Consider the following 26,557-nt stretch of genomic DNA (forward strand, 5'->3'; position numbering starts at 1 on the left):
ATAGAAGCCTTTACATAGTACATTGTATCGAGTTTGAATATATTTGTGTACACACTTATGTCTATTCAGAGCCTTTGTGGAAAATAATAGAAAGCTTGGAGAAACACGGACAAAACTAGATAAAAGGTTTAGGTGGGTCAGGAGATCGTCTAACTCTGCTCATTCAAAGAGTCACGCAGACCACTCTGAATTTGTGAATGTGCACGGTACACACACTCGAAGAGCAACAGACTGTGTGTGTGGGATGGCTTTACTGTACTTGTGTTATTGCTGTTCCAGAAGTTTTATTCATAACTAGCTAACCAACTACCAGCAAGGAGAATGTACAAGAAAAATGTGCCAGGCGTGGTCTGAACACCAACTTGTGTTTACAAGTTATTCACATGTATGTTGTTAGAATAGTGACCAGCTAAAGAAGACAGTGTATGTACAGATCACGCTTCACTTTAAACACTCTAGTCTTAAAGATCAATCAGTCACAGAGCAGGAGGAGCCTCACCCTAACCCTGGCCTCAAGAGGAAGGAGCTAACATGGAGCTAACCCCTGTTCATGCTGTTCACCACAGAGCACAGCTGTAGGTGTACTCAGGCTGAAGCCCGTGTACACTTCCTTTAGAAAACTGGCACCAACATCGGGCTGATTCTTTTACAGAAATAATAATAATTGAAGAAGCTGGAAACAGCTGCCATTTCAATTCAAATATTGAAAAACGTTTCCTTTGGATTCCTCTAAGCAGTAGTGCTCTGTGGTTTTATAGTGCAGTGTTTCTGCTTCAGTTCTTTAGTGAATTATTGCTTAAAGTTTAAACTCAGGCTATGTAACGTTGGTACATATACAGGTTCATTACTAAAGGGGCTGTAGACCACCGTGACTGATAACTGCTGATGACCTTTACATGAGTGTATAACAGGAATAGTAATGCAGAACAAGCTATTTATACTTACTGGTAATCAAAGGATCCATCCTGGTCTTTTTGATCCACTGCGTCCAAGGGGAGATCTTTTTTATCTCGCACTGCCAAGGAGGAGAACAAACGTGTTAGGCTGAAGCTGTTAGATTCAAGAGAAACCAGACAGATTTTCAGGGCTTTATGTTGAAAATACAATCATTTAGTTAGTCCCCATCTGTTGATTTAGTTGTTTACACTGTGTACTGTGTATAGAGTGTATGAATAACGAGTGTAGGTTATGTCCTGTCTGTCCACCGGTGTGCAAAAACACAGGGTGAAGCAGCTCACTCAAAGGCTTCGTTCAGTTGCTGCCAATTAAAAAAGAATTCAAATGTGTTCAAGTCATTTAGTGACATTTTTTCATGCCTAGTGAAACATGCATTTGGAACACAGTGCATTTATGTGAAGGGACACTCAAGCCTGTTTTAGTAGCAGTTGCATTATGTTGGGTTTGTACAGAGAGGCTCAGGGCCACTGGGAAAAAGTGGCCCTGAGCCTCTTCAGTAGCTTTGTGAGTTTGTCAGATTTGTTAAAAAACTTGTTGAAAACGTTAGTTTTAGTTGGCAGATGGCTGACTGAAGGCTTGTCAGTCTCTTTTATTGGTCACTGGCCTGTTATAAGTATTAGTTTATCACTGGGTCAGCACCTACCCAGAGCTTTTGTGAAACAGCTCATGTAGCCACCACCTGGACATTACAAAAACTGTAAAACATTAACAATACTCTAATTTAAGTGATTCATGACCATTACGTTATAATACACAAAACAGCAATCCAGCAAAATGCTGTAAAACTTCTAAACCCTGATTTCTAATTCTGAATTTTCCATCATCATATTTGTCATTTTTGTTTTCATTACTCTTGCTCATGCACACAGCAGCTTGCTGCTTAGTTCAATCACCCTCCCTGTACTGACTGATCAGCTGGAGTCAGGGCTCAGGCTGCCTGTTTGGGGTCTGCTGTGACTCTGAGCCCTCTCTTATTGGAGCTTTTCTATGCAGCAGGCTACACAGGCTGCTAAGAACAACAAGCTGTGCAAAGATAAATCTACAAATCCCTCACAGCAGATATTCACCCCTCCTCATTTCCTCCTGTTTCCAAAGGTTTTTTGTTGTTCCTTTCATAAACTGCTTAAAACAAATAAGTTCTGTAAAGCTCAGTACTTGAACCTCTATGCGGGGCAGCATCTTCCCAAAATTAGATCTAAGGAATCATCTTTATCATCATCACTTTGTCAGAGTGAGAAATGAATGGAAAACTGACTTTAACACTCTGGTTATGTCCTTCTTCCATACTGTGCTAAAAGATGTCTAAGAAGATGACGTCAGTCACCTCATGTCATCTTGTCCAGAGACCCCGTCTGAAACCACCCACCATGACTGCCCAGTTTCATTTTCACTTATCAAAAGAAATATTTAAATAAAAAAGACTAGTGTGCTTTCCTTTCTTAAAAAAAGTGCATGACAATATTGATTCATGTTTTTATGTTGTCAAAGGTAAACAGCCGCCTGATGTGTGCCACTCGCCCTTTGATAAGTCGGTGTAGCAGCAGTCTGTTCTTCCTCTCATTCTCTCTGTTCTATGTCATAGCTGTTTCAATAAAACAGTATTTATGTATTTACACTTTAAGCCAATGAAGAGCACATATTTACAATCCACAGAAAAAAAAGATCAATCAGGTATTGTTTTCTTATTTTCTACACACATGTGTCTGTTTGTATTACACAGAAATCCCTTTGGGTTTGTGTTAGGACAGCACAGAAACACAAGGCCCAGCCCAAATGACTCATCCACAGTCCTGGGAAAACAGACTGTATGTCAAAGCAGACAGTTTCCCACCTCACTGGCATTCCTTAAAATCAGTGGACAGATGGAAAAAGTCAAGGTGGTAGTTTAGTGGCCCATCAGGAAACAAGTGCACTTTGAACACGTTGAATGTTTGCATGAGATGCATCGTCCAAAGTGCCATCACGTGGTCACCAGAGGAGTTACAAGAACAGACCTCTGCTAGGGTGCTAGTACAAACACAGCAAAGTAAAACTAGCTTACATTCGCTCAAAGTCAAGATTCCTTTCAGGCTCACTGCTTGTTGTTTTTTGAAGGTTTCATTTCACTACAATACACAGACCTGGTTCTTGAACCCAGATGCTCTCTACAGAAAATACTCTGCCGATGAACCTCAACAACATCCTTCCATCCAGACGTGTAAATGGCCTGTATTTGTATAGCGCTTTACTTAGTCCCTAAGGACTTTACACTACATTCAGTCATCCACCCATTCACACACACATTCACACACTGGTGATGGCAAGCTACATTGTAGCCACAGCCACCCTGGGGCGCACTGACAGAGGCAAGGTCTAATGGCATGAGGCGTGGGAGATGGAATCAGTAACTAACTGGGCCCCGGTTGGATCTAAATATGTCCTTGTGGTAAGTTGTAGCCACATATAACACCATTGGCTAAAATACCCACTGCTCTTAAGACCATTAAGACCATTGATCTTCTAAAAGGAAACTACCTGGATGAACTGTGACATTACTGACATATTCTTCCTCTTGGCATTAAAGAATATTCAGTCTCTGTGTGGCACCACAAATTCAATAATTACTTCTTCCCACTGTCTGCATGATTTCACTCAAAAGAATAGACTTGCATGAGAATGCTGTGGGAACCTTACCTGGGTACTTTCCTCCACGACTCCGCTTGATGAAACAGACGATGAGGAGGATCAGGATGATAAGGGCGATGGCGCACATCAATCCGATGAACCAGCCCTGCGTGGCTATGTCTACCTGGTCTATGTAGGCTGGAGTCATATCAGAGAGACACACAAGACCAGACAGTGGACAAGAGAGAAGAACGCAAAGAGAGTTAGTATTTATCTGAAGAGGGTTAGAGTTAGCCCCCTGACCCTAACCCATGTGCATCCCAGAGCGCTCAGCAGACGTCAACAGCTCAGAACCAATATGTCATCGTTTTCCCCAAAAACAATGAGGATGATGTAGTGAACATGATCCTGTCCATGCCAAGGTGATTGCCTAAAAATTCACACACTGTGTGATTTAATCTGAAAGATTTACTTGTTTGTTTGTTTTTTCAACAAATCAGGGACACTTTGTTTCACAGCTGCCAAAGTTACTGTGTAAGTGTGCAATAGGAATTTCTCTTGCTGCTTGTTGACAAACTGTAACCAACAGTCTACCAAGATCAGTCATTTTTTACAGGTGTTTGTGGCTTGATTTATCCCAGCTTCATGTTCATGTCATGTTGGAGGAAGGGAGTCCCATATTTAGGACTTGAGCTGCCAGTTTTGTTTTAGTCATTACTCTTAATTCACACTTAATTCAAATTACCAGAAGGATACAGTACTGGTCAAAAGTTTTGGAACACCCTGATTTTTCCACTAATTTATTGCAGTTCAAGTCATCCAAGTCCAATGAACAGATCAAAATGGTACAAAGGGAAGTGGTTAAAAGCAAAGGTTATCCCAAACGGAAAACTAATGTACACATTGTGAGTACAAGAAAATAATTATTAGAGTGTAATGTGTTAAATTTGCTTAGATAAGAGGGTCCAGCAGTAGACCAGAGGAATAGGGAAGGATTTGTCTGTGTTTTTCAGTTGGCTTAGCTGTAGGCCTGAGAGTGTGTAATTGTTTAGAGGGAAAGGAATTTATTGACACTGGGGGTCTGCTGTCATAAAAGGAGACAGGAAGCTACAGTTGGGGGTTGCTGATGCTGATGCTTGTACCTGTAATAAAAGCTCATAATTGTCATAACTTAGAAGTAGGTTTGCAGGAGACCCTCCACATGCTTATCTGTAAATGTAAGACAACAAGAGGCCAATGGCCCAGTGGATGCAGAGTGGGGGTCTCAGTGTTTGTAATATGTTAACTCTGTTTTCTATGTTGTGTAGAGGAATTTGGTTTAACTTGGGTGAGGGGATTACTTTTATGACCGGCAGGAAGTCACAGATACAGAGACACACACACACACAGTGCTTTGACTGTTACACTCACACACACCCACATGGACACTCACTCACGTGCACTCACACATACACACAGGTACGCGCACACACAGGCACTCACGTGCTCGTGCATACACACACAGACACAGAGTTTGCAGCACACCATGGGGGTTTTATGATGGCGTCACTTCTATAAAGCTGACTGTAACGAACAAAGGAGTGGAAGATCTGCAGAGGGACACCGGCCTGGCACATCTCCCCTTCTAGAAGAGGCAAACTTCTGACTCTTGGTGGCGCTGTCACTTGGTGTTCGCTCGCTCTGTGGTATAGTATCACTTCCTGTTCCTGCTCAAACACAGTGGTGTTTCTGAGTAGCTTTTCTGCTTAGCAATTTAATTTAAATCTTTTGATACATCCCTTTTTCATAGTATAATCTTAACGTGCTTCATCTGAATCACCCTTTCTGTGTACTCACTACCTAATTTATAGCCAAAGTATTCACTCACTGTCTCTTTACTGTTTCGCTAGCTTAGCTTAGCTCGTAGCCGACTCGTTAGCACCATGGCTACTTCACCTGTCCCTCCTGCACTTTCCTGCTCATTGTGTCAGATGTTTAGTTACTCCTCGGCCTCCTTTAGCAGTAATAATACCTGTAATAAATGTAGCATATTTGCAGCTCTGGAGGCCAGGATTACTGAATTGGAGACTCGGCTTCGCACCCTTCATTCACCCGTAGCTCGCCAGGCCCCTGTAGCTGGTGCAGCCGAAGATAGCGTAGGCCCCGCTAGCTGTTCCCCGGCAGACCCCAAGCAGCTGGGGAAAGAGGGCGGCTGGGTGACGGTGAGGAGGAAGCATAGTCTTAAACTGAAGCCCCAGGTACACCACCAACCTGTTCATGTGTCTAACCGTTTTTCCCCACTCGGCGACACACCCGCCGGGGGTCAAACTCTGGTAATTGGTGATTCTGTTCTCAGACATGTGAAGCTAGAGACACCGGCAACCATAGTCAATTGTCTCCCAGGGGCCAGAGCAGGCGACATTGAAGGAAATTTAAAACTGCTGGCTAAGGGTAAATGTAAATACAGTAAGATCATAATTCACGTCGGCAGTAATGACACCCGGTTACGCCAATCGGAGGTCACTAAAATCAATATTGAATCGGTGTGTAACTTTGCAAAAACAATGTCGGACTCTGTAGTTTTCTCTGGTCCCCTCCCCAATCAGACCAGGAGTGACATGTTTAGCCGCATGTTCTCCTTAAATTGCTGGCTGTCTGAGTGGTGTCCCAGAAACGATGTGGGCTTCATAGATAATTGGCAAACCTTCTGGAGGAAACCTGGTCTTGTTAGGAGAGACGGCATCCATCCCACTTTGGATGGAGCAGCTCTCATTTCTAGAAATATGGACAAATTCATTAAACCCCCCAAAATATGACTATCCAGAGTTGGGACCAGGAAGCAGAGTTGCAGTCTTACACGCCTCTCTGCAGCTTCTCTCCTCCTGCTACCCCCCCAAAAACCCATCTCCATTGAGACTGTGTCAGCTCCCAAACAGACAAAAAACAAACTAAAAACCAGCAATAAACAACTTAAACATAAAAAATCACAAAGAAAGAACAATACAGTATCCACATCTGAACCAAAGAGTAAAACAGTGAAATGTGGATTATTAAATATTAGGTCTCTCTCCTCCAAGTCTCTGTTAGTACATGACTTAATAATTGATCAACAAATCGATTTACTCTGCCTTACAGAAACCTGGTTGCAGCAGGATGAGTATGTTAGTTTAAATGAATCAACACCCCCGAGTCATTCTAACTACCAGAAATCCCGAAGCACAGGCCGAGGGGGCGGTGTGGCAGCAATTTTTCACACCAGCCTATTAATTAACGAAAGACCAAGACAGACGTTTAATTCATTTGAAAGCCTGATGCTTAGCCTCGTCCACCCCAGCTGTAAAACTCAGAAACCAGTCTTACTTGTTATCATCTATCGTCCACCTGGGCCTTACACAGAGTTTCTCTCTGATTTCTCAGACTTTTTATCTGATTTAGTGCTCAGCTCAGATAAAATAATTATTGTGGGTGATTTTAACATCCATGTAGATGCTAAAAATGACAGCCTCAACATCGCATTTAATCTGTTATTAGACTCAATTGGCTTCTCTCAAAATGTAAAAGAACCCACCCACCACTTTAATCACACTCTAGATCTTGTTTTAACGTATGGCATAGAAACTGAACATTTAACAGTGTTTCCTGAAAACCCTCTGCTGTCTGATCATTTCCTGATAACATTTACATTTACAATAATTGATTACACAGCAGTGGAGAGTAGACTTTATCAAAGTAGATGTCTTTCTGAAAGTGCTGTAACTAAGTTTAAGAATATAATCCACCCACTGTTATCATCTTCAATGCCCTGTACCAACATAGAGCAGAGCAGCTATCTGAACGCTACTCCAACAGAGGTTGATTATCTTGTTAATAATTTTACCTCCTCACTACGTACGACTCTGGATACTGTAGCTCCTGTGAAAACTAAGGCCTCAAATCCAAAGTCCCTGACTCCGTGGTATAATTCTCAAACACGTAGCCTAAAGCAGATAACTCGTAAGCTGGAGAGGAAATGGCGTGTCACAAATTTAGAGGATCATCATTTAGCCTGGAGAAATAGTTTGCTGCTTTATAAGAAAGCCCTCCGCAAAGCCAGAACATCTTACTATTCGTCACTGATTGAAGAAAATAAGAACAACCCCAGGTTTCTCTTCAGCACTGTAGCCAGGCTGACAAAAAGTCAGAGCTCTACTGAGCCAACCATCCCTTTAACGTTAACTAGTAATGACTTCATGAACTTCTTCACAAATAAAATTTTTATCATTAGAGAAAAAATTACCAATAATCATCCCACAGATGTAATATTATCTACAGCTACTCTTAGTACCATCGATGTTAAGTTAGACTCTTTTTCTCCAATTGATCTTTCTGAGTTAACTTCAATAATTACTTCCTCCAAACCATCAACGTGCCTTTTAGACCCCATTCCTACAAAACTGCTCAAAGAAGTCCTGCCATTAATTAATTCTTCGATCTTAAATATGATCAACCTATCTCTAATAATCGGCTATGTACCACAGGCCTTCAAGCTGGCTGTAGTTAAACCTTTACTTAAAAAGCCATCTCTAGACCCAGCTGTCTTAGCTAATTATAGGCCAATCTCCAACCTTCCTTTCATATCAAAAATCCTTGAAAGAGTAGTTGTCAAACAGCTAACTGATCATCTGCAGAGGAATGGCTTATTTGAAGAGTTTCAGTCAGGTTTCAGAGCTCATCACAGCACAGAAACAGCTTTAGTGAAGGTTACAAATGATCTTCTTATGGCCTCTGACAGTGGACTCATCTCTGTGCTTGTCCTGCTAGACCTCAGTGCTGCGTTCGATACTGTTGACCATAATATCCTATTAGAGCGATTAGAACATGCTGTAGGTATTACAGGTACTGCACTGCAGTGGTTTGTATCATATCTATCTAATAGACTCCAGTTTGTACATGTAAATGGAGAGTCCTCTTCAGACACTAAGGTCAATTATGGTGTTCCACAGGGTTCAGTGCTAGGACCAATTCTATTTACATTATACATGCTTCCCCTAGGCAACATCATTAGAAGACATAGCATAAATTTTCACTGCTATGCAGATGACACGCAGCTCTATCTATCCATGAAGCCAGGTAACACACACCAATTAGTTAAACTGCAGGAATGTCTTAAAGACATAAAGACCTGTATGGCCGCTAACTTTCTGCTTCTTAATTCAGATAAAACTGAGGTTATTGTACTCGGCCCTGAAAATCTTAGAAATATGGTATCTAAGCAGATTCTTACTCTGGATGGCATTACCTTGGCCTCCAGTAACACTGTGAGAAACCTTGGAGTCATTTTTGACCAGGACATGTCCTTCAATGCACATATTAAACAAATATGTAAGACTGCTTTCTTCCATTTGCGCAACATCTCTAAAATTAGAAATATCCTGTCTCAGAGTGATGCTGAAAAACTAGTTCATGCATTTATTACTTCCAGGCTGGACTACTGTAATTCACTATTATCAGGAAGTCCTAAAAACTCGCTGAGAAGCCTTCAGCTAATCCAAAATGCTGCAGCAAGGGTACTGACAGGGACTAGAAAGAGAGAGCATATTTCTCCTGTTTTGGCTTCCCTTCATTGGCTTCCTGTTAAATCCAGAATTGATTTCAAAATCCTGCTCCTCACATACAAGGTCTTAAATAATCAGGCCCCATCTTATCTTAATGACCTTGTAGTACCATATCACCCTATTAGAGCACTTCGCTCTTGCACTGCAGGCCTACTTGTTGTTCCTAGAGTATTTAAAAGTAGAATGGGAGGCAGAGCCTTCAGTTTTCAGGCCCCTCTTCTGTGGAACCAACTTCCAGTTTGGATTCAGGAGACAGACACTATCTCTACTTTCAAGATTAGGCTTAAAACTTTCCTTTTTGCTAAAGCATATAGTTAGGGCTGGACCAGGTGACCCTGAATCCTCCCTTAGTTATGCTGCAATAGACGTAGGCTGCCGGGGATTCCCATGATGCATTGAGTTTTTCCCTTCCAGTCACCTTTCTCACTCACTATGTGCTAATAGACCTCTCTGCATCGAATCATATCTGTTATTAATCTCTGTCTCTCTTCCACAGCATGTCTTTCATCCTGTTTTCCTTCTTTCACCCCAACCGGTCGCAGCAGATGGCCGCCCCTCCCTGAGCCTGGTTCTGCCGGAGGTTTCTTCCTGTTAAAAGGGAGTTTTTCCTTCCCACTGTCGCCAAAGTGCTTGCTCATAGGGGGTCATATGATTGTTGGGTTTTTCTCTGTATTTATTATTGTGCTATCTACTGTACAATATAAAGCGCCTTGAGGCGACTTTTGTTGTGATTTGGCGCTATATAAATAAAATTGAATTGAATTGAATTGAATAGAAGATGCATGCTTAAATGAAGATGAATAAAGATGAATAAAGGTTTTGTGAAATGACTACTGAGTTCCGGTGCCGTCTCTGGATGCCCGAGGAATAAAAAGAACCGGGGTGAAACTGGTTTCTTAACAACATACAAAAAGGCCTTTTTCAGGGAACACAACATGGGTTAACAGTATAAAGCTGTTCTGCAGCAATGGAAGTTGATCAAGCCTTGAAAGCTGGAGCTACTAATTCCTACAGCTGCTCCAACTTTTCTGGATTACTTCCCCCTCTGTCTGCATAAAGCAATGCTGGAACACACTGATGTACCCTCGTGAGCATCAGCTGAACAGTACTGTACTGCAGAAAGTAGTGTGTTGCTACAAAAATGGTGAGAATAACACAATTAACAATGGAAGAGAGATAGAACATCATAACACTTATAAATGCAGGTCTGTCCTACAGTGAAACTGCAAAGTTTCCTTCACCAGCAAAGGCTCAGAAACTGTGACAGGAAGAGGTCTGCAGACCCAAAGACATGACTGAATCAGAGGACAAGTTTCTGAGAGTTAACAGTTGTGTGATGGCGGCTCACAGGACAGCAGCTTAATAGTGGTCGTAGTAAGAAAGTCTCAGTTTCAACTGTGAAGAGAAGACTTTGAGCTGCAGGTTTGACAGGATGAGTTGCAGTAAGAAAGCCAGACGTCAGAATAAGACAAAGAGGCTTGTCTGGGTCATGAAACACCAACATTGGACTACTGAAGGGGCTGTGTTGGTGGATCCAGGGTCGGTGACCTGTACACAGTGAGAGCAGGACAGCAGCTTAATAGTGGACGAGCCCCCAAAATGTTACGGATTCAAAATATTGAGGAGATATACAGGAGGAATCCAAATAACAACTCTGGTCCAAAAGGTGTGGGAGATGTACACTGCAAAACATCAGCTGTAGATCTCTCCTCTAACAATACACAAACAGTTATTTTATATCATCAGGGACATATACGCCCCTTCATGTGTTAACCAGATACAATACATGCATACGTCAAATCAAAACCACAATTCTGTTAATGACTTTTGACATAGTTTGAAAAGAACATCGCCTCGTCCCCATCCCAGGTGTCTTCCTGTCGCTCGTCTTGCCCTCGCTTATCTCTGGAACATCAGGCGCACGTCCTGCAACAAACTGTTCTTATGCAGGCACAATTTTGCAGTCACAAGCAAACTATGATTAAACTTTCACCTAATAATGGGTCTATCCACTGTGTGTGTGTGTGTGTGTGTGTGTGGGTATGTGTGTGTATGTGTCGACCTTAACTGCACTCAGTTTCACCTCTCACCTTTCCACCAGACAGAAGGCCCGCACGTACACAACTGAAACTATATGTGTAATATATTGAATAAATGTTTTAATCAAATGATACCACTTAAAACTTAATCTACTTCCTAGTATAAAATATAAATGGATAACAGATAATAAAGAATAACCTGGTATAAATGTGTTGTAAGCGTGCATGCAATCCTTCCACACCTCTAGCCAACATCACAGTAGATTGGCTGATCATAGCGCCAGCCAAAAGCTCTTGACCCTCAATTAGCAGACTGAGCCACAACTCCTTTAAAAGCACAGAATGCAATGTGTATAAAAATGATTATAACCATTCCTGCAGCCAGGGTTACATGTTACCAATATATTTGCTCTTCTCAATATGGTCTGAAGCTATATGTTGTTAATACAATATGTATGCTGCGGGTTATATGATAGCAAAGAACATTTTCCTTAACCCCACACAGGACAGCAGGTTAATAGTGGTCGTAGTAAGTAAGTCTCAGTTTCAACTGTGAAGAGAAGACTTTGAGCTGCAGGTTTGACAGGATGAGTTGCAGTAAGAAAGCCAGATGTCAGAATAAGACAAAGAGGCTTGTCTGGGTCATGAAACACCAACATTGGACTACTGAAGGGGCTGTGTTGGTGGATCCAGGGTCGGTGACCTGTACACAGTCAGAGGCTCCCTGAACCAAAACAGCTACCACAGCACCCTGCAGCCCCATCAACGACCCAAAACATAAGAGTTTTTTTCAGAGTGCAATGAGGCATTAAAATAGTGGCGTTCTAAAACTTTTGACCAGTAATATATATCCATACATATATCTGTATATAGATATACAGATATATGTACACACACACACAAGACAGAAGCAATAAATATATTTTCTTTCAAGTCGAACTAACTTTTTAGTTGGTTAAAAAAACGTAAACTACCAGAAGTAAGCACATGATCTAAACTAACTTGTACTTCTTGTCATGTAGATTCCATTTCTAAGGACAATCCCTCTAAATCTGAGGCAGTTCAAATGTAGAAAGGTTTACTGCTGGAAAAAAACATGACAGATATCAATCAAACAAACCGTGACAACCCACCCTGCGGTGACTTAGTCAGTGTAGATATTACTTGTATCAAATACCTAGAGGAGCCCCGCTGGCTCTAATCCTTGTTCCACACGCCGAGGTGTGGTCTCACCTGCTTTGGTCTTAAAGGTGACTTGTTTGCTGCTGACATTGTTGAATAGATGGGAGTAAACTCTCAGGTGATACACGACGCCTGGGATGAGATCCACCACAATAATGGGGGGCTGTTGACTCTTTACATCTTTCTTCGTGTTGTTACCTTGGAAACACAATAAAAAGGCCCATCACACTCCAGGGGTGTGGCCTTCGCTCCACTCTAAAACTGCAGCATCACAAGGCTTTACAGGGAGACTGCTGTTGTCTGATAGCAGGGTGGCTGTACTGAACTGAGGCTGATAGCAATGCTGTAACCACAGTGGCCATAAAGATTCATTAGTAAAACATATGGATTAAACAGTATAGTGATGTATGCTCAGTTCAGACAATATGTTCTGATTAATTTTACTGTTTTATGGCCCTGTGACTGCTTTTTTTTCTTCAAGGTGAAGTTTCCTGCAGAATCCTGATCATTGCCTGTAGTGGAGTAGTGAGGCACAAGGACCACTGTCTGTCAAGCAAAACCACTTCTGGAATAAAATTGGCTAAAACGCATGTTTTAAAACATGTTTAGCACCATCTTCTGTCAGTACAGAACGTTGGTGTTGGTTACCATCAACAGATTTACTCTACATTAGTTTATGTTCACAAACTAGCAACAAAACCAATAACTTAGTGGGACATAAGCAGACTTTTGGAATTCTGCAGGGTTTGTCTGCATCGTTCTTTCACAGGAAAGCATTATCAAGATTATCAGGTAAGTTTATACAACTGCGATATTACATTTGTTTCAATTTCTGATGCCCTCAATCTCTCTTGAAAAAAGACATTTTTAATGTCAACAACACTTTTTACCTGGATAAAAGTCACTTTGGCAAAAACCGATCGCAGCAGCTACTTTATAATCGGAATGTTCTTTTTGGCTGTAAATTACTTGATATTCTTTTATAAAAGTTTAATTTACAGAAATCATTCTTTTGAAAAATTCTGAAAATCACTTTTCAGCCAGTGATCACTGGAAGCGAGTGTGGATTGGTATACTAACTACATATATTTATAATATATATTTAAAGAAATGATGAACTATATTGTCTCTATTAACTTAGTCTTCTTAAGGTACCTCAACAAAAAAGAATAACATCTAAAATAAAAACTTTGTCCACAAGGTGTTGTATGTCGAGTTACATTATGTAGCAGTTCTCTTCTCTCGTCGGCATATTTCCCCGAGACTTTGTGGAGATTCCACACTTCTGGAGACTGGATTACTCCTTCACCTACATTTCGGCGAAGGAGACTTTAACATGGAGACGTTTTCTCCTTCGACCATGCTCATGAAGCTCAGGATTTTTGATCGTGTTTTAATAAGAAACACAGTGAACTGTTTGCTTGTGCTTGGGAAAAAAAGAGAATATTTTATTATATAAAATAGTGCATATATTATATCATATTTTGCAAACACTTTCTTTGCTAGCTAATTGTGTGGCTCGTTGCACCCGGCCTGTCGAGGAAAAGCTGCAGTATTGGACTCCAGCTAGTTGGTCTGGTGATTCAAACAGACTCTCCTCCAAACATTAAAAAAGTACTTTGTAGCCCAAACGCTGCAGGCGGATTTTCCCATGTCAGTGCAGCTAGACAAACAACAAAGAACCGCTGACTGCTTAAATGATTAAAGTGAAAGTGGACAGTATAGGCTTCATTTAAAACTCATTGTTGCAGCTAGGGGCAAAAGTGACTCCCTTAAACTGCTTTTTAATTTTATTGTCCCTGTTTTTCCCCAGGTTATTGGTTCTGTTACTAGTCAGTGAACAGGAAGTCTATTGACAGCAACCAAACAACCAACCCGGTGACATAAAGCTCCATACTGAGAGAAGATGCTACTGAACATGATTTTAAAATGTAAGCACTTTGAGTTAAATCTATGTCAGGTGGCAAAACATTGCTTGTCTCAGTTAGACACCAGACCCCCTCCTACCTCTAAGGTCAAGACAAAAAGCAGTGACAACAGCCGGCATGTTTTCAGCAGAAACACGTCTGTCATGCCCAAGCTATGAGAGACACTGAAAAGGCAGTGAAAGTTGAGGGCAGCATGAAGTGACATCATGCACCATGCTGTTAGACACACTTTCACAAAGTGAAAGTCATCCAACATAGGTGATTACCAAGCCATGCCACAGCAGTCCTCAAACCAGCCAAAGAAAACACAGACACACAAAGAACATGCTGTTCTACAAAAGTCAGTGAAGTGCTATGAGAAAGGCCAAGGCTTATTTTGAAAAGTACTTTGGATCTTTATCATCTACACATCTTAACCACAGACACTGCCAACCTATCTGGATGACATCATCATCTACAGTGACTGCTGGGTGGAGCATAAGCCTGCCATACCTGTACCTTGTGGCTTTTTGGTCATTTGTAAAATGATATCCATCTGTCATGTCTTTCTTTGTGTATGTGGCTAAATAATTATCCTCATGACAGTCAGCACTATTTGAAAACAGTGTATTTAAGCTGTATTTATGTTTCATGCCACATATTGTTTTCAAGCAGGTGTAAAAAAAATCAAACTGTAACCCAATCCTTTTACCTAAACAATATATTCTTTTTTAAATAATAATAATAATAATAATGATCAAACATAAAAAGGCAGTTTGTGTCAGTTTTTGTGGTTAGCTCCACCAGATACATCCCTTAATTCTGGGGACAGGTTGGCCAGAGTTAACAACCTGTTCGGGCAGTGTGTTGGGATGTGTTCGTAACCTATAGCGACATGTAGCCCTAACCCGCCAGCATCAATAATGCACTCCACGAGAGTCATCTCGTAATGACAGTCTATGCACAGACTTTGCCCTGAGGCAGCCCTGACCTACATGCATTTAGGTCACAGGAACACAGTTTGTCCCGGACTTCAGCTAGAATGGAAAAAGACACAACGCTGGAGTTATTCTGTCATTACGCTGTCAGCTGCTTCTTCTTCTCTCATTCTCTCCCCTCCCTCTCATGTTGCTACTTCAATCATGAAACTGATCAATGATCAGCTGATCAGCTTTTCTGATACAAGTCCCGTCTCTCTTGTTTGTGTATCGCCCACTTTGCACCAGAGGGTTGATATGAATGAGTTGAGGGGAAGTTATGAACTGTTTCTGAGAGACAAATAACACCAGGATCCTTTTCTAAGTAGCTGACAGCTGGTAACTGTGCAGGGGCGGGTCTAGCACAGTTTTGCCAGGCTTTTCCTACAATAACTGGTGGGTCGGTCTCTAGTCAAAATGCCTGGACCATTTTTTTTGTCCCAGTCCAGCCCCGGTACTTCCTGTTTACTGTTGGGTTGTAGTTAGCGCTGGTTAGCTCCAGTAGCTAGCTAATTCTCAATTGGAAACAAACAAAAAAAACTTAATACACGAAAAAAAATGTGGATGCTTTTGAAATAAAATCAAATCAATAAACACACATTATAAACAGCTTTACTACTTTACACGAGTTCATCTTACTCTACAATAGGTTGGAAGAGATCTGAAGAGAATTGAATCCATCTTGTATTCAGTGATTTGTAAAAGAGGACATGTGTAGAGCACTATTTTATCTGCCCTGGCCAATGACAGGACATAATCATCATCATCATCATAATAATGAGAGAGCCCGCCTTGAGGAGGTCAAAGTACTGTCATCCTTCTTTCCTCCCCACACACTCACAAAGACTGTCATTGCCCTTTTATACTACAGATGTTACTGCTGATGCAGTTTAATCAGAACTTCAGTGATGAATATTTAAAAAAAATGACAAATGTTGTGATTTGGTTAAGATTTATTTATATCACTTATTATGTTTTTTGAAACAATGTAATATCCCTGTTGTCTTAAAAATGAGAGAAGAACCGTCTCCTTTGTCTCAGTCAACCTAAAAACGAAACATACCCTGGCTGGCCAGATCTCCCGTTAGCCCTGCTGTGGTTTATCTTATCAGGGTTACATAAACTGTGTCCTCAGACATGACCTACCACTGATCAAGAGTCTGTATGAAAGAAAAGTCTAAATCTAACATCCTTACAGCCTGACAGTGCAGGGACAGGTGAGAGAAGTAGATACCATCAGACCAATCACATCACTTCCTTTTCTCTCACTCAGACATTAATAATTAAAATCTCAGCACAAGTACACAAAGACATTTCCATCCTTTCTCTGCTCCACAGTTTATAGACTGGGCTGAAGTAAGCAGCAGTAACTGAGATGTCTGATCAGAGCTGCCCAATTTTGCTATCCAAGCTCTGTGAAAAGGCGGGATGATTAAAAGCCAGAGTACACAGCACTTCATACCAAGCAGGTGAGTATGGCAGCCTTGGTGAGCAACAAAGACACACTGAAACAGCAGTTCAAAGAAAGCAGCCCATCCCAGCGCTGGGCCAACAAAAGCAACTCAAAGAAAGGCAACAGAACTCATAGATCCATACACATGGTGCACTCAAACAGGCAAAACCAAAGAGTGAGAGGGAAAACAGAGCGTAATGTGTTTGCTTTCTTTTCTGAAAGTACAAACCAACACGTCAACCTTAGGGTACAAATATCGACTCCTTAATTAAAGGGAGATAATAAAACAAAGAGCAACAGAGCTATAGCATTGCTGCTGTTGAAGCTTTTTTCTTAATACCAGTTATTATTGTTGTTTATTGTATTGATGACACACATTAGGAAAAGCTTTTCCTTTCCATTTTCTCTGATTGTTTCATTACTTTTCATGACTTGCTTCATAATTTTGCAGATGCTGCCTAAAAATGTCTCTCAGTTAATGTGTAACTGCAAAGTATATGGAACAAAATGTCAGTCTTTCATCTGAATATAATTACATTACGATGTACCATTTCTGTTGTGACTAAAATCAATATTATGCTGATCTGGAAAACATTTTCAAGACTGCTACTGCACATCCAGATGTTTTCCTCTCATCCAGTCACATTAAAATCTAACTGTAGACTGTGTTACTGCAGCTAAATTATATATTGTTAGGTCTTTTCAAGCTGAATTATGTGTGAATTGTTAACAAAAGAATGCACTTATAAAAAGCAAAAAAGGAAGTCAATTTGAACCATCTGACAGCACCTCAAGCTTGCACACACAGTATCAAACAGACTTTTATGTTGACTACATCTATTTATTTCATTCTAATGTTCGGTTTGAAGATGCTTATGAGAACTTCAAAACTGGATCCGGTCTCATCCTTGCCACCAGGCTGAATTGCGTACTGTATTCCTGTAATGTACAAATGGTGTGATAAAATGTGGTTTTACCTGTTCAGCTCAACCTACACTCTGCACCTTGAAGCTCCAGTATTACTTCACTATCCTTGTAGATCTACTCTGTAGTCAGAACATTTAGTTCACAGTTTATATCTCAGTAGCTCAGTTTGAGCTTGGTCTGATTTCTTACTGTTTAGAATGAACTCTAGTACAAAATCGCTGCTGCCGGGCGGGAAGTTGTGTGTCCAGCTGACGTTAGCGTAGTTACTGTTAGGCTCCACCGTCAAATTCCAGATCTCTCGCCCAGAGTCCACTACACAAGGTAGGGTAGGTGGGGGGTGGGGTAAGGGACAAAGGGTTCAAAGTTGGAAGCAAGAGGCAGAGAGGGCACAGTTACAACAACCACACACAGGGCTCTGTTTGGACCTGTGCCTTGCACAAATCTTTCTACAACAAAATAGACTCCATGCTTTGCTCAAAATCAAACTAACAGCATTAAACTATATTCACCCCCCCAACCCCCACCCAAATATATCTGCATAGTTTTTTAAAGTTCATGAATGAATGAATTGTAATGTTTACTTCTGAGTTAGCGATCACTTCAGTCCTAACACTGCCAGTGTCCAAGTACTAATCAAACCTGACATATTCTAAATGTTGGCACTACTGAAACTCAAAGCCATCATGTTCTGTGAAATAAAAGTTTAAGTTCTCACTCCTTGACCAGGAGGATATTTGCTGGCTTCAACCCAGTATTTTGTAGCATCTCCCCACTTTTTGTGCAGCAGGTACAGCACAGCGTATCAGAATGAAACCCTGATGTAGTTTACTGTTCAGGTAGGAGAAGACAGTTCAATTCAAATGGTAGAAAGACAGTAAAACTAGAATGGGACAACAGCAAGTACCCAACACATTCTGGTCAATACGCTTGGTGGTGAACAGCATTGGAAGGATGGTAGTGGTTGCCTCAGTAGTAGAAGTGGTGGCAATAGTAGTGGTTGAAGTCGTAGTTGTAGGAGTGGGAGTAGTTGAGGTACTAATGGTTGTAGGAGAAATGGTAGTAGGAGAAGGATAACCAAAAGGAGTAGGAGTAGGAGTGAAACCAGAAGCCACAAAGGAGTCGGTAAGCTCGACTACAAAAGAGGAGGAGAGAGCAGAGGGTTAAAGACAAGGTAGCAGGAACGTCAAACACAACGATCAACAATGACGCACACACATGCATACGCACACACATGCATACGCATGAGAAGTCAAAGAATCCCTGAGCAGAAACATTCGAGGAATTCCCTGCACAATCACAGTCCTCATTTGAGAGCATCTCATTCCAAGGATCCATGCACGTTATTCTTCTGTCATCAGGAGGACAAATGTTGTCTCATATTGTGTTTTGTCCAAAGTCCCTACCTGGGACTGGTGACCCAGGGTTTATGCTCTTTGATTCAGGGTTTCTAATGGAGTAGTCTTTCTAGTTCCCTAAGTTATCTTTAGTATTTCCTGATTTCTAGCTCTTAGGTCTTGTTCCTCCCTGTGATCCTCGTGTCTCATCGACTCAGATAAATTAATAATAAATTAGATAAATAATGCTTATATCATTTGTATTTTTTGACTGTAGTCATCTTGAACCTGTTGATATTTATTTGTAATATAAATCGCTATTCTAATGAATTGGTATTTATTAGAATGTATATTTATTGTATATTTTTATATTGTATATTTTTTTGTACATTTATAAACTTGAATGTAATTTTATGTCATTTTGTTTTTAACAGAATGAGGCTAAAATGTAAAACTGTTTTACTGATAACTTCTTACAAAGACTGATTCCCAGTCTCAACCTGACGGTGAGGATTACACTTTCATAATCTGACACTGGTATTAGACTGACACGCTACGCTGGCCGATACCCACAGACAGGGCACTGAATGGAAAATGGAAAGAGCTCAGTCAGTACATCCTTTTTTTTTCCCCTTTCTGAGCTAAAATATGTCTGCATTTTAGCCACTACTAACTCTAAATCTACCCATACGTGGTTCATTAGATAAGACCTGATGAAGGACATTTTTCACTCATTTGAGGGAAAGTTGAGAAACAGCTTGGATTGCTTTGTGAAAAGCTTTTCTTGCAGACACCACAAAGAAAAACTATCAGCACTGGTGATAGAATCATAACAAGTGGTTTGATTAATTCAAGTGTAAGTGTTATTTGTTCTGTCATGACATCACGGTTGCACAGTCACTGCGTTTACCATGAAACAATAAGGCATGTGTGTGAACTCTCCCCAAGAGGCCCAATGTGGATCACAGAAACATGATTATACATAATACGTACAAGATGTTAATACTTGTTAAAGTAGGTATTAGCAGAAGGTGTTATAGTGGCATTGGTATAGAATATTTTCTTATAAGCAGTCGAGCAGTTTCACTGATTTCTTCTTCAGTTTTTGACACTTTGGAGGCTCCTTGTGGGGATCACACACACCTCAGGTTAATTTCACTTGAAAGAAATCTACTGTACCTTCAACTTGAGATTGTATCCAGCCAGTGAAGGGCCCCACTACTGATGCTCCCACCCAAGCACCAACCCCCCCCCCCAGCAAGCATGCTTTTATCACCTGGATCAAAACCAGGCATGCCCTCAAACAGCCGTTAGTGCAATATCAGCATGTGCAGGACAGCTCAGTGAGGTGGGCCAGCTCAGCCAAAAGCTTCTTACAACCTTACCTGTAATCTCTGGAACATGCTATTCATCCAGAGAATAAAAACGATGGATGAAGATGACAGAGCAACATGACCTCTGAGGAATAGTCAAGGCAGCAATGCCAACTGCTGATGGTGTTCATCTGTCCTGCCCAACACACACCTGTCATACACCTCCATCTTCACCTTCTGATGCACGTATGTGCATCTTCCCTTATTCCCCACACCAAAAACAGCAGTGTCATCATGACACTGTATCCAGTGACAGGGAGTGAGAAGTCATTAGCTCCAGCACAAGGTGAACTTGTGTTCCACAGCACACAGAAAAATGCAGCGATGCAGTGAGATTGTACAGTGGAGGCATGCCATCAGGGATTGGATTTATAGGTCAGCCGATATACACACTGCCCAAAGGAAGACTACAAGAAAGTATGTGTGAATGTGTGAATCCCAGAAACATTAAGTGGGAAGTGAGCGTATTCAATCCCTGAGAGCATACAGCAGCTTTACTCTCCGAAAACAATGCTGAGATGCAGGAGAGGCAGACGGGCAGCACAAACAGCAGTTCAGTCTAACAGGAAATCACTTTTCATTGTGACATCTTAAACCTACATTTCAGGTCATCAAAATGTTTAGTTTCAAATCTCATCCATTACTAGGATGATGTTTAAATCTAATTTTCATCAACACTGCTTTGCACCTCACCCTGTGGCAGAACTGATAAGAGAATAGGGCAATGGAGGTGGACTGCACTGCTGTTAGTGTGTGGATGGACAGGCTGGAGTTGGGGTGAAGGTGACAGACATGCTGCACTTCTTGTTCCCCTTTACCTAGATCTGTCGTGTCAGTAAAGTTTTCTGCCAATAAAAAAAGAGAATGAAAACATGAGAGTTGTAAAAAAGGGGCAGCAAGAAGGTTGCCTCAGAGGTGCACTTCAAAGTGTCCACGGGGTTTGTCTCTACATGTGGGTGAGCTGACCTTTATGGTGAGGTAACATGTTGCTCAATTAATATGATCTCACCACCACTGGATGCAACACACACATGTGAGGAAGTGCAGAAGAAGAAGAAATTAGCTAGAAATCATAGAGGACAACAGTGGCTTAACTGTGAGCTGGTCAATGAGATAAATAATACTTATATAATTGTTACTATAGTCATCTTGAATCTGTTGACTGAGGGTCAAATTGTTCACACATAAAGAATGATTCCCAGTCTCCTCCTCCTCCTAATTATTTAGCACTGGTATTGGACTGGTACTCTGCAGTGGGAGGTACCCAGAAATGGAAACAGCTTAATCCATACATCCCTGTTAGAAAGGCAACATCGTCAAGTCTCTGAGCAAGTTGCTACAATGTAGCCATAATAATAATAATAATAACAGCAGCTCCTTCTCGAGCTAATCTCATACACTGTTTATTGAAGGACTTCAGCCTTTTTTCATTTTCTGTCTTTGTCTGTTGATCTCTCTCACACACACACACACACACACACACACACAATTACTGCCAGTGTTAGCCCTCAGCCTTCTACTAGATGACTTTATTGTGTAAATTTGAAAATTCCTTCTTAACTTATTCACAGGATTTTTAGAAAACCTGACCTCTGACCTTGAGTTGCCAGGATTTGAACTTGTCTGAGATTTTTAGTAGATGCACCTATGGTATCAATTTGAAATAAAATTGGGTGGCTGTAGCTCAGGTGGTAAAGCAGGTCCGCCACCAATCAGAAGGTCGGTGGTTCGATCCCAGGCTGCCTCCTGGCTGCATGCCAAATATCCTTGGGCAAGATACTAACCCCATGTTTGCCTACTGGTGGTGGTCAGAGGGCCCAGTGGCGCCAGTGTCCGGCAGCCTTGCCTCTGTCAGTGCGCCCCAGGGCAGCTGTGGCTACAATGTAGCTGCCATCGCCAGTGTGTGAATGACTGAATGTAGTGTAAATTGCTTTGGGGTCCTTAGGGACTGAGTGAAGCGCTATACAAATGCAGGCCAATTACCTATTTTTTATGTTACTTTTTGAATTCCCAGTGAAGAGACAAATGTCTGAAAGCATGTCCCAGATACAGAGAGTTTTAACAGGTTCAGAAATGTCCTAAAACATCAGGTAAATAACTTGACTCTCACTAGAGGAAGTAGCAGAAACCATTGGGAACCATTCTGAGCTGTGCATTCACATATCTTTGGTAGTTACTAGTTAATTAAAAATGTCTGCGATTCTAAACAGTTAATAAAATACTTTTGTTAAACCCTCAGTCAAATCTGGTTTGTTTTAGTGTAAATCCACTGTGGGGGAGTACAGAGACACAGAGCCGTCACTACAGTCCCTCAGAGTTCTGTCGCAGCCATGAAAATATCCACACATGGCAGCTATCAGGACTGTAGTTAAAGGTGAAGGCTTTCTGGGCTTTTGAACCAGAACAATTAACACTGAACAGTGCCAGTTATGAAAGAGCTTGTACAAGCACGAGTACAGTCAGGCACACACATGCTCTTGCTTTTGCTTTTCTTTGTCAGTAATTGAGCAGATGTTCTGTAAACTCTGAACTGTGACATTAATGAAGTGTTACAGTAATTAGTCTAGCTCATATATTTAGTTAATTCTAAATTTCCTTCCTTTGTCAAACAAATATATAGTGTTTTATAAGCATATCACAGCCTTACCTTCATTAGTGAAGTGTGGAGACTCCTCAGCATAGTCCTCCCCCTTTCCCACCTGAGTCAGTGCTGACAGGAAGAACTTGTAGCGGGAGGAACGGTCCGGCACGCGAAGGAAAAACTCTGTCACATTAGGAAAGAACGTCTCCAGCTGGAAAGGACCCACCTTGGAACCGTTGACTACATACACAACAACCACACACACACACACACACACACACACACACACACACACAGTCATTCAGCTATGTTGTCCATTTGAACGCTGTAATCATCATCTCAATGGTATCCAATTAGCAGTATCAGTTTCATGAATTTCTTGTACATTTCTGTACAGTCACACTTAGGTGCTGTTCCAGAATTAGAACATTTGAATATCACTATTTCTACCATCATTACCATAATGGTCAATAAAGCTGATTCGTCTGAGGTAAATCCTGATTGGTTCTATGTAGCACAGTTGTGCTTTCTGCAGAGTAAGGCCTAACTTTCAGCCTTTATTGTCACTAAAAAACTGGTAACATGTTACCATTTCAGTTTAAGCCCAAGTGACCAATCACGCTGCTCCCTTAATGCATCTCTCTTGTAGACCTATGTGGTCCCAATACTAACACTACAAAGCAAAGCACTAAACTTAGGCCTGTAAAAACTCACAAGCAAGTCTACATTCAAGAGCTGAACAGCTGATGATGATGTCAACCATCAATAAAAGCATTGGCATTTTGGACATACCAACATGTGTGTGTGTTTCTTAAGTCAGATAATAAAAGATAACCAACTTGGCAAGCTGCTACTGTATGAGATGAAATTATTCTAAATCATACCCAGTTTTCTAGCTTGACTCTAAATGGGCCCATAATTTACAAAATGGACAGGACAATGTATTGAACAAGATTTAAAACTGAAAACTGTCAACTCATTAGGACGTTTACTAAGGTTTAAATTAAGTGATAAACAGAGTGATGCTGAGGAGTCCATGCCTGCTGGCCTTTAGAAAGAATACAAGTTTAGGGAATGACAGAGTAAGACGAGTTCACCTGTTTGGTACTTGAGCTGGTATCCAGTCAGAATGCCATTGGGCTCCAGAGGTTTAGCCCATTCCAAGTGGATCGTGTCCAAACTTCTGCGATTAATCTTGAAGAACCTTGGAGCGTCTGGAACTACAAACACAACAAAAGAGAAGAAACAGTGTCCAGTATGGTAGCTAAAACGCAGTTTCGACACATGTTTGGACAGCACCAAGAAAAACTGCAGTGTGTGTTGTGTGTCTTAAAGCTTACATGCTTAGTCAGTATCATGGAATACAATGTTCAAGTTCTGAGACAAGGTGAGTTCATATCAGGTCAGTGTCAGTACTGGGCCTTTGTAAGGTATGCAGTGTTGAGAACTACTTTTTTATTCCTTTCCGCTCCACCTAATTTTCCAGCCTTTAACTTTTTGAGTCTACACAAAATTGTCTTTATAAAAAGGACATATAAGACTATCAGAGAGCTACCTCTGGGTCACAATAATATGATACCTCTACATGGCATGCAATGGGGGAAGTAATTATTTGATCCAGTGCTGAATTTGTATGTTTCCTTACTTTCAAAGAAATGAAGTCTCTCATTTTGATGGTAGTTTCATTTTAATGGAGAGAGACAGATCGACCATGTCACTGAGTGTAATAACAATCTGAATTCCCAACAATCATGCCAGAATTCTGATTGGTTGTGTTCCGATGTGGCCAGATTACAAAAATGATTTAGTCAATCACAGAAATTCCTGATCTGAGCTTGTTATCTGTAAGAAGCACAACTTTCCACAGAATGAATTTCTTTTATTCCAGCCTCTCCACCACAATGGGAACGACCAAAAAGCTGTCAAAGGATGCAGGGTACAAGGTTTTAGACCAACACAAGAGTGGAATGGGCTCCAAGACCATCAACGAGAAGCTGGGTGAGAAGCCGAGAACTATTGGTGTGACTGTTCGGAAAGACAAGAAATATAAATTGACCATCAAACGCTCTAAATCTGAATTTGATCTGGGGACAGATTGAACCACAATCACCAAGAACACCATTGGTACCACACTACACCGTAAAGCAGGACTGCCAAACACACGAGATCATTTCATATGTCAGTTAATGTTGGTATTAACAATCCACGTATGCAGGGCGGGACTTTGTTTTGATGGGCAGCCAATTACATGCAAAGACAGACTGGGATCATACCATTATGTGAAAGAAGAAAGGGGGGCAGACGTTCTGAAGACAGCGAGTGTAGTGGTCCAGGTCCACAGAGAGACGGGGAGCTGGGTAAAGTCATTTTCCACTGTGGAGGACAAACAGTTTCAAACTTGTCCAGGTCTTAAAGCTCATGTGTGCTCTCCCTCGGAGCAGCAAATCCATCACAACAACACAAACTGCCTCCTTTAAAAAGACTCAATGTACACTTCAGTATTGAATGTGACATAACATGAAGTGTGTTTGAATGTCAGAGATGCAGAAATGTGTGCATGTAGCACAGAGCCATGGCTCAGTGTCTGAACGAGCCTCACAGGCCTGAGTGTGCTGGAAGCCGTTTATGATTCTCAAACAAGCTCAAACTTTGGACTTTGAACTGTAAGTTTTACACCTTTTTTACTGATGAAAACCTCTATTATGGCCGTTCATACTCCACACAGTCATTAACAAATAAACAGTTAACCTGTTGAACCCCAATGCCTCCAGCACCAGGGATCAGGGGGTGAACATCTGGTTTAACAGGATGTACTGCCAGATTTGTTACTTAAATATAGACGTGTGGCATCCACAGAAACATCAAAAATCTCAGCTAAAAGCTCACAGAACCATTTCAACAACCACCAAACAGCTAAAAGAGCAAATGACTGGAGAGCAACTAAACAGATTCTGCAAAAAGACGTAAACACAAAGCATGCATCTACGCTGGGGCGTACATGGACATGCCGTCTTTTGCTGAAAGCAGACATCTCACAGATTCCGAGCTCCAGGTTTTGTCACTCTGTGACCAAAATTCACTGAACCAGCAGCAAAGGAAAACATCCTTCACGAAGGTAAGACAAGGTGAGTTTGTCTTACTTTTGCTGTCTTGCTTCCACCACAATAAAATCAGACTTCCTGCACAGCTCTGGGTACACTGAGTGGCCAATGAATGGGACCATGTACCATCAAATCTTAGACTATTCATTTATTTGAAAGATGAATTCACAAATTCAGCACATGATCAAAGAGTTATTTCCCCCTGTATAAACTTGTCATTTTTCGGTTGGGTGGGTGGACAGCATCCTCACCTCCTTCTTTGGTGGTAAATTCCACAGTGTTGCTGGGTTGACTCTCAAAGCGATTGTTGGCCACAACCATGAACATCTTGTAGTTAGAGTACGGCACCAGGTCACTGAGCATGCCTGATGGTTTGACCGTAGTGCTATAAAAACCTTTGATCTTCTTGTCCTTAATGACCACCAGACCTGGAACCTGACTAGACTCACGCCAGTAGTATAACTGGGAAGCAGAATGGGAAGAAAGGTGTTAATAGGTAAGACGTACGGGAGATTGGAGGATATTACACAAGAGAAATTATCCAAAATT

General features: G+C 41.3%; 1 protein-coding gene across 18 annotated transcripts in view; it reads right to left on the reverse strand.

Annotated features, from left to right (window-relative positions):
- Positions 1-26,557, reverse strand: part of nfasca (neurofascin homolog (chicken) a) — a 67,001-nt gene that overhangs the window by 13,295 nt on the left and 27,149 nt on the right. For 7 of the 18 annotated variants that reach the window (XR_002061788.2, XR_002061789.2, XM_019357573.2 and 4 more), the window contains 10 exons: positions 26,260-26,470; positions 24,005-24,127; positions 22,974-23,147; positions 21,145-21,171; positions 18,524-18,751; positions 17,809-17,931; positions 12,407-12,553; positions 3,631-3,759; positions 1,601-1,636; positions 946-1,015 (listed from right to left, as the gene is read on the reverse strand). Coding sequence is in view for 12 of the 18 variants with exons in the window: in XM_019357573.2 (XP_019213118.1) it covers positions 946-1,015; positions 1,601-1,636; positions 3,631-3,759; positions 12,407-12,553; positions 17,809-17,931; positions 18,524-18,751; positions 21,145-21,171; positions 22,974-23,147; positions 24,005-24,127; positions 26,260-26,470 (1,268 nt within the window). In the remaining 6 variants the exon portion in view is untranslated. Of the gene's footprint in view, positions 1-945; positions 1,016-1,600; positions 1,653-3,630; positions 3,760-12,406; positions 12,554-17,808; positions 17,932-18,523; positions 18,752-21,144; positions 21,172-22,973; positions 23,148-24,004; positions 24,128-26,259; positions 26,471-26,557 lie in introns of all 18 variants that reach the window. The other 11 variants (XR_002061791.2, XR_002061792.2, XR_003219721.1 and 8 more) reach the window with 7 other exon arrangements.

This window comes from Oreochromis niloticus, linkage group LG4, assembly GCF_001858045.2.
Source record: "Oreochromis niloticus isolate F11D_XX linkage group LG4, O_niloticus_UMD_NMBU, whole genome shotgun sequence".
NCBI lineage: Eukaryota > Metazoa > Chordata > Actinopteri > Cichliformes > Cichlidae > Oreochromis > Oreochromis niloticus.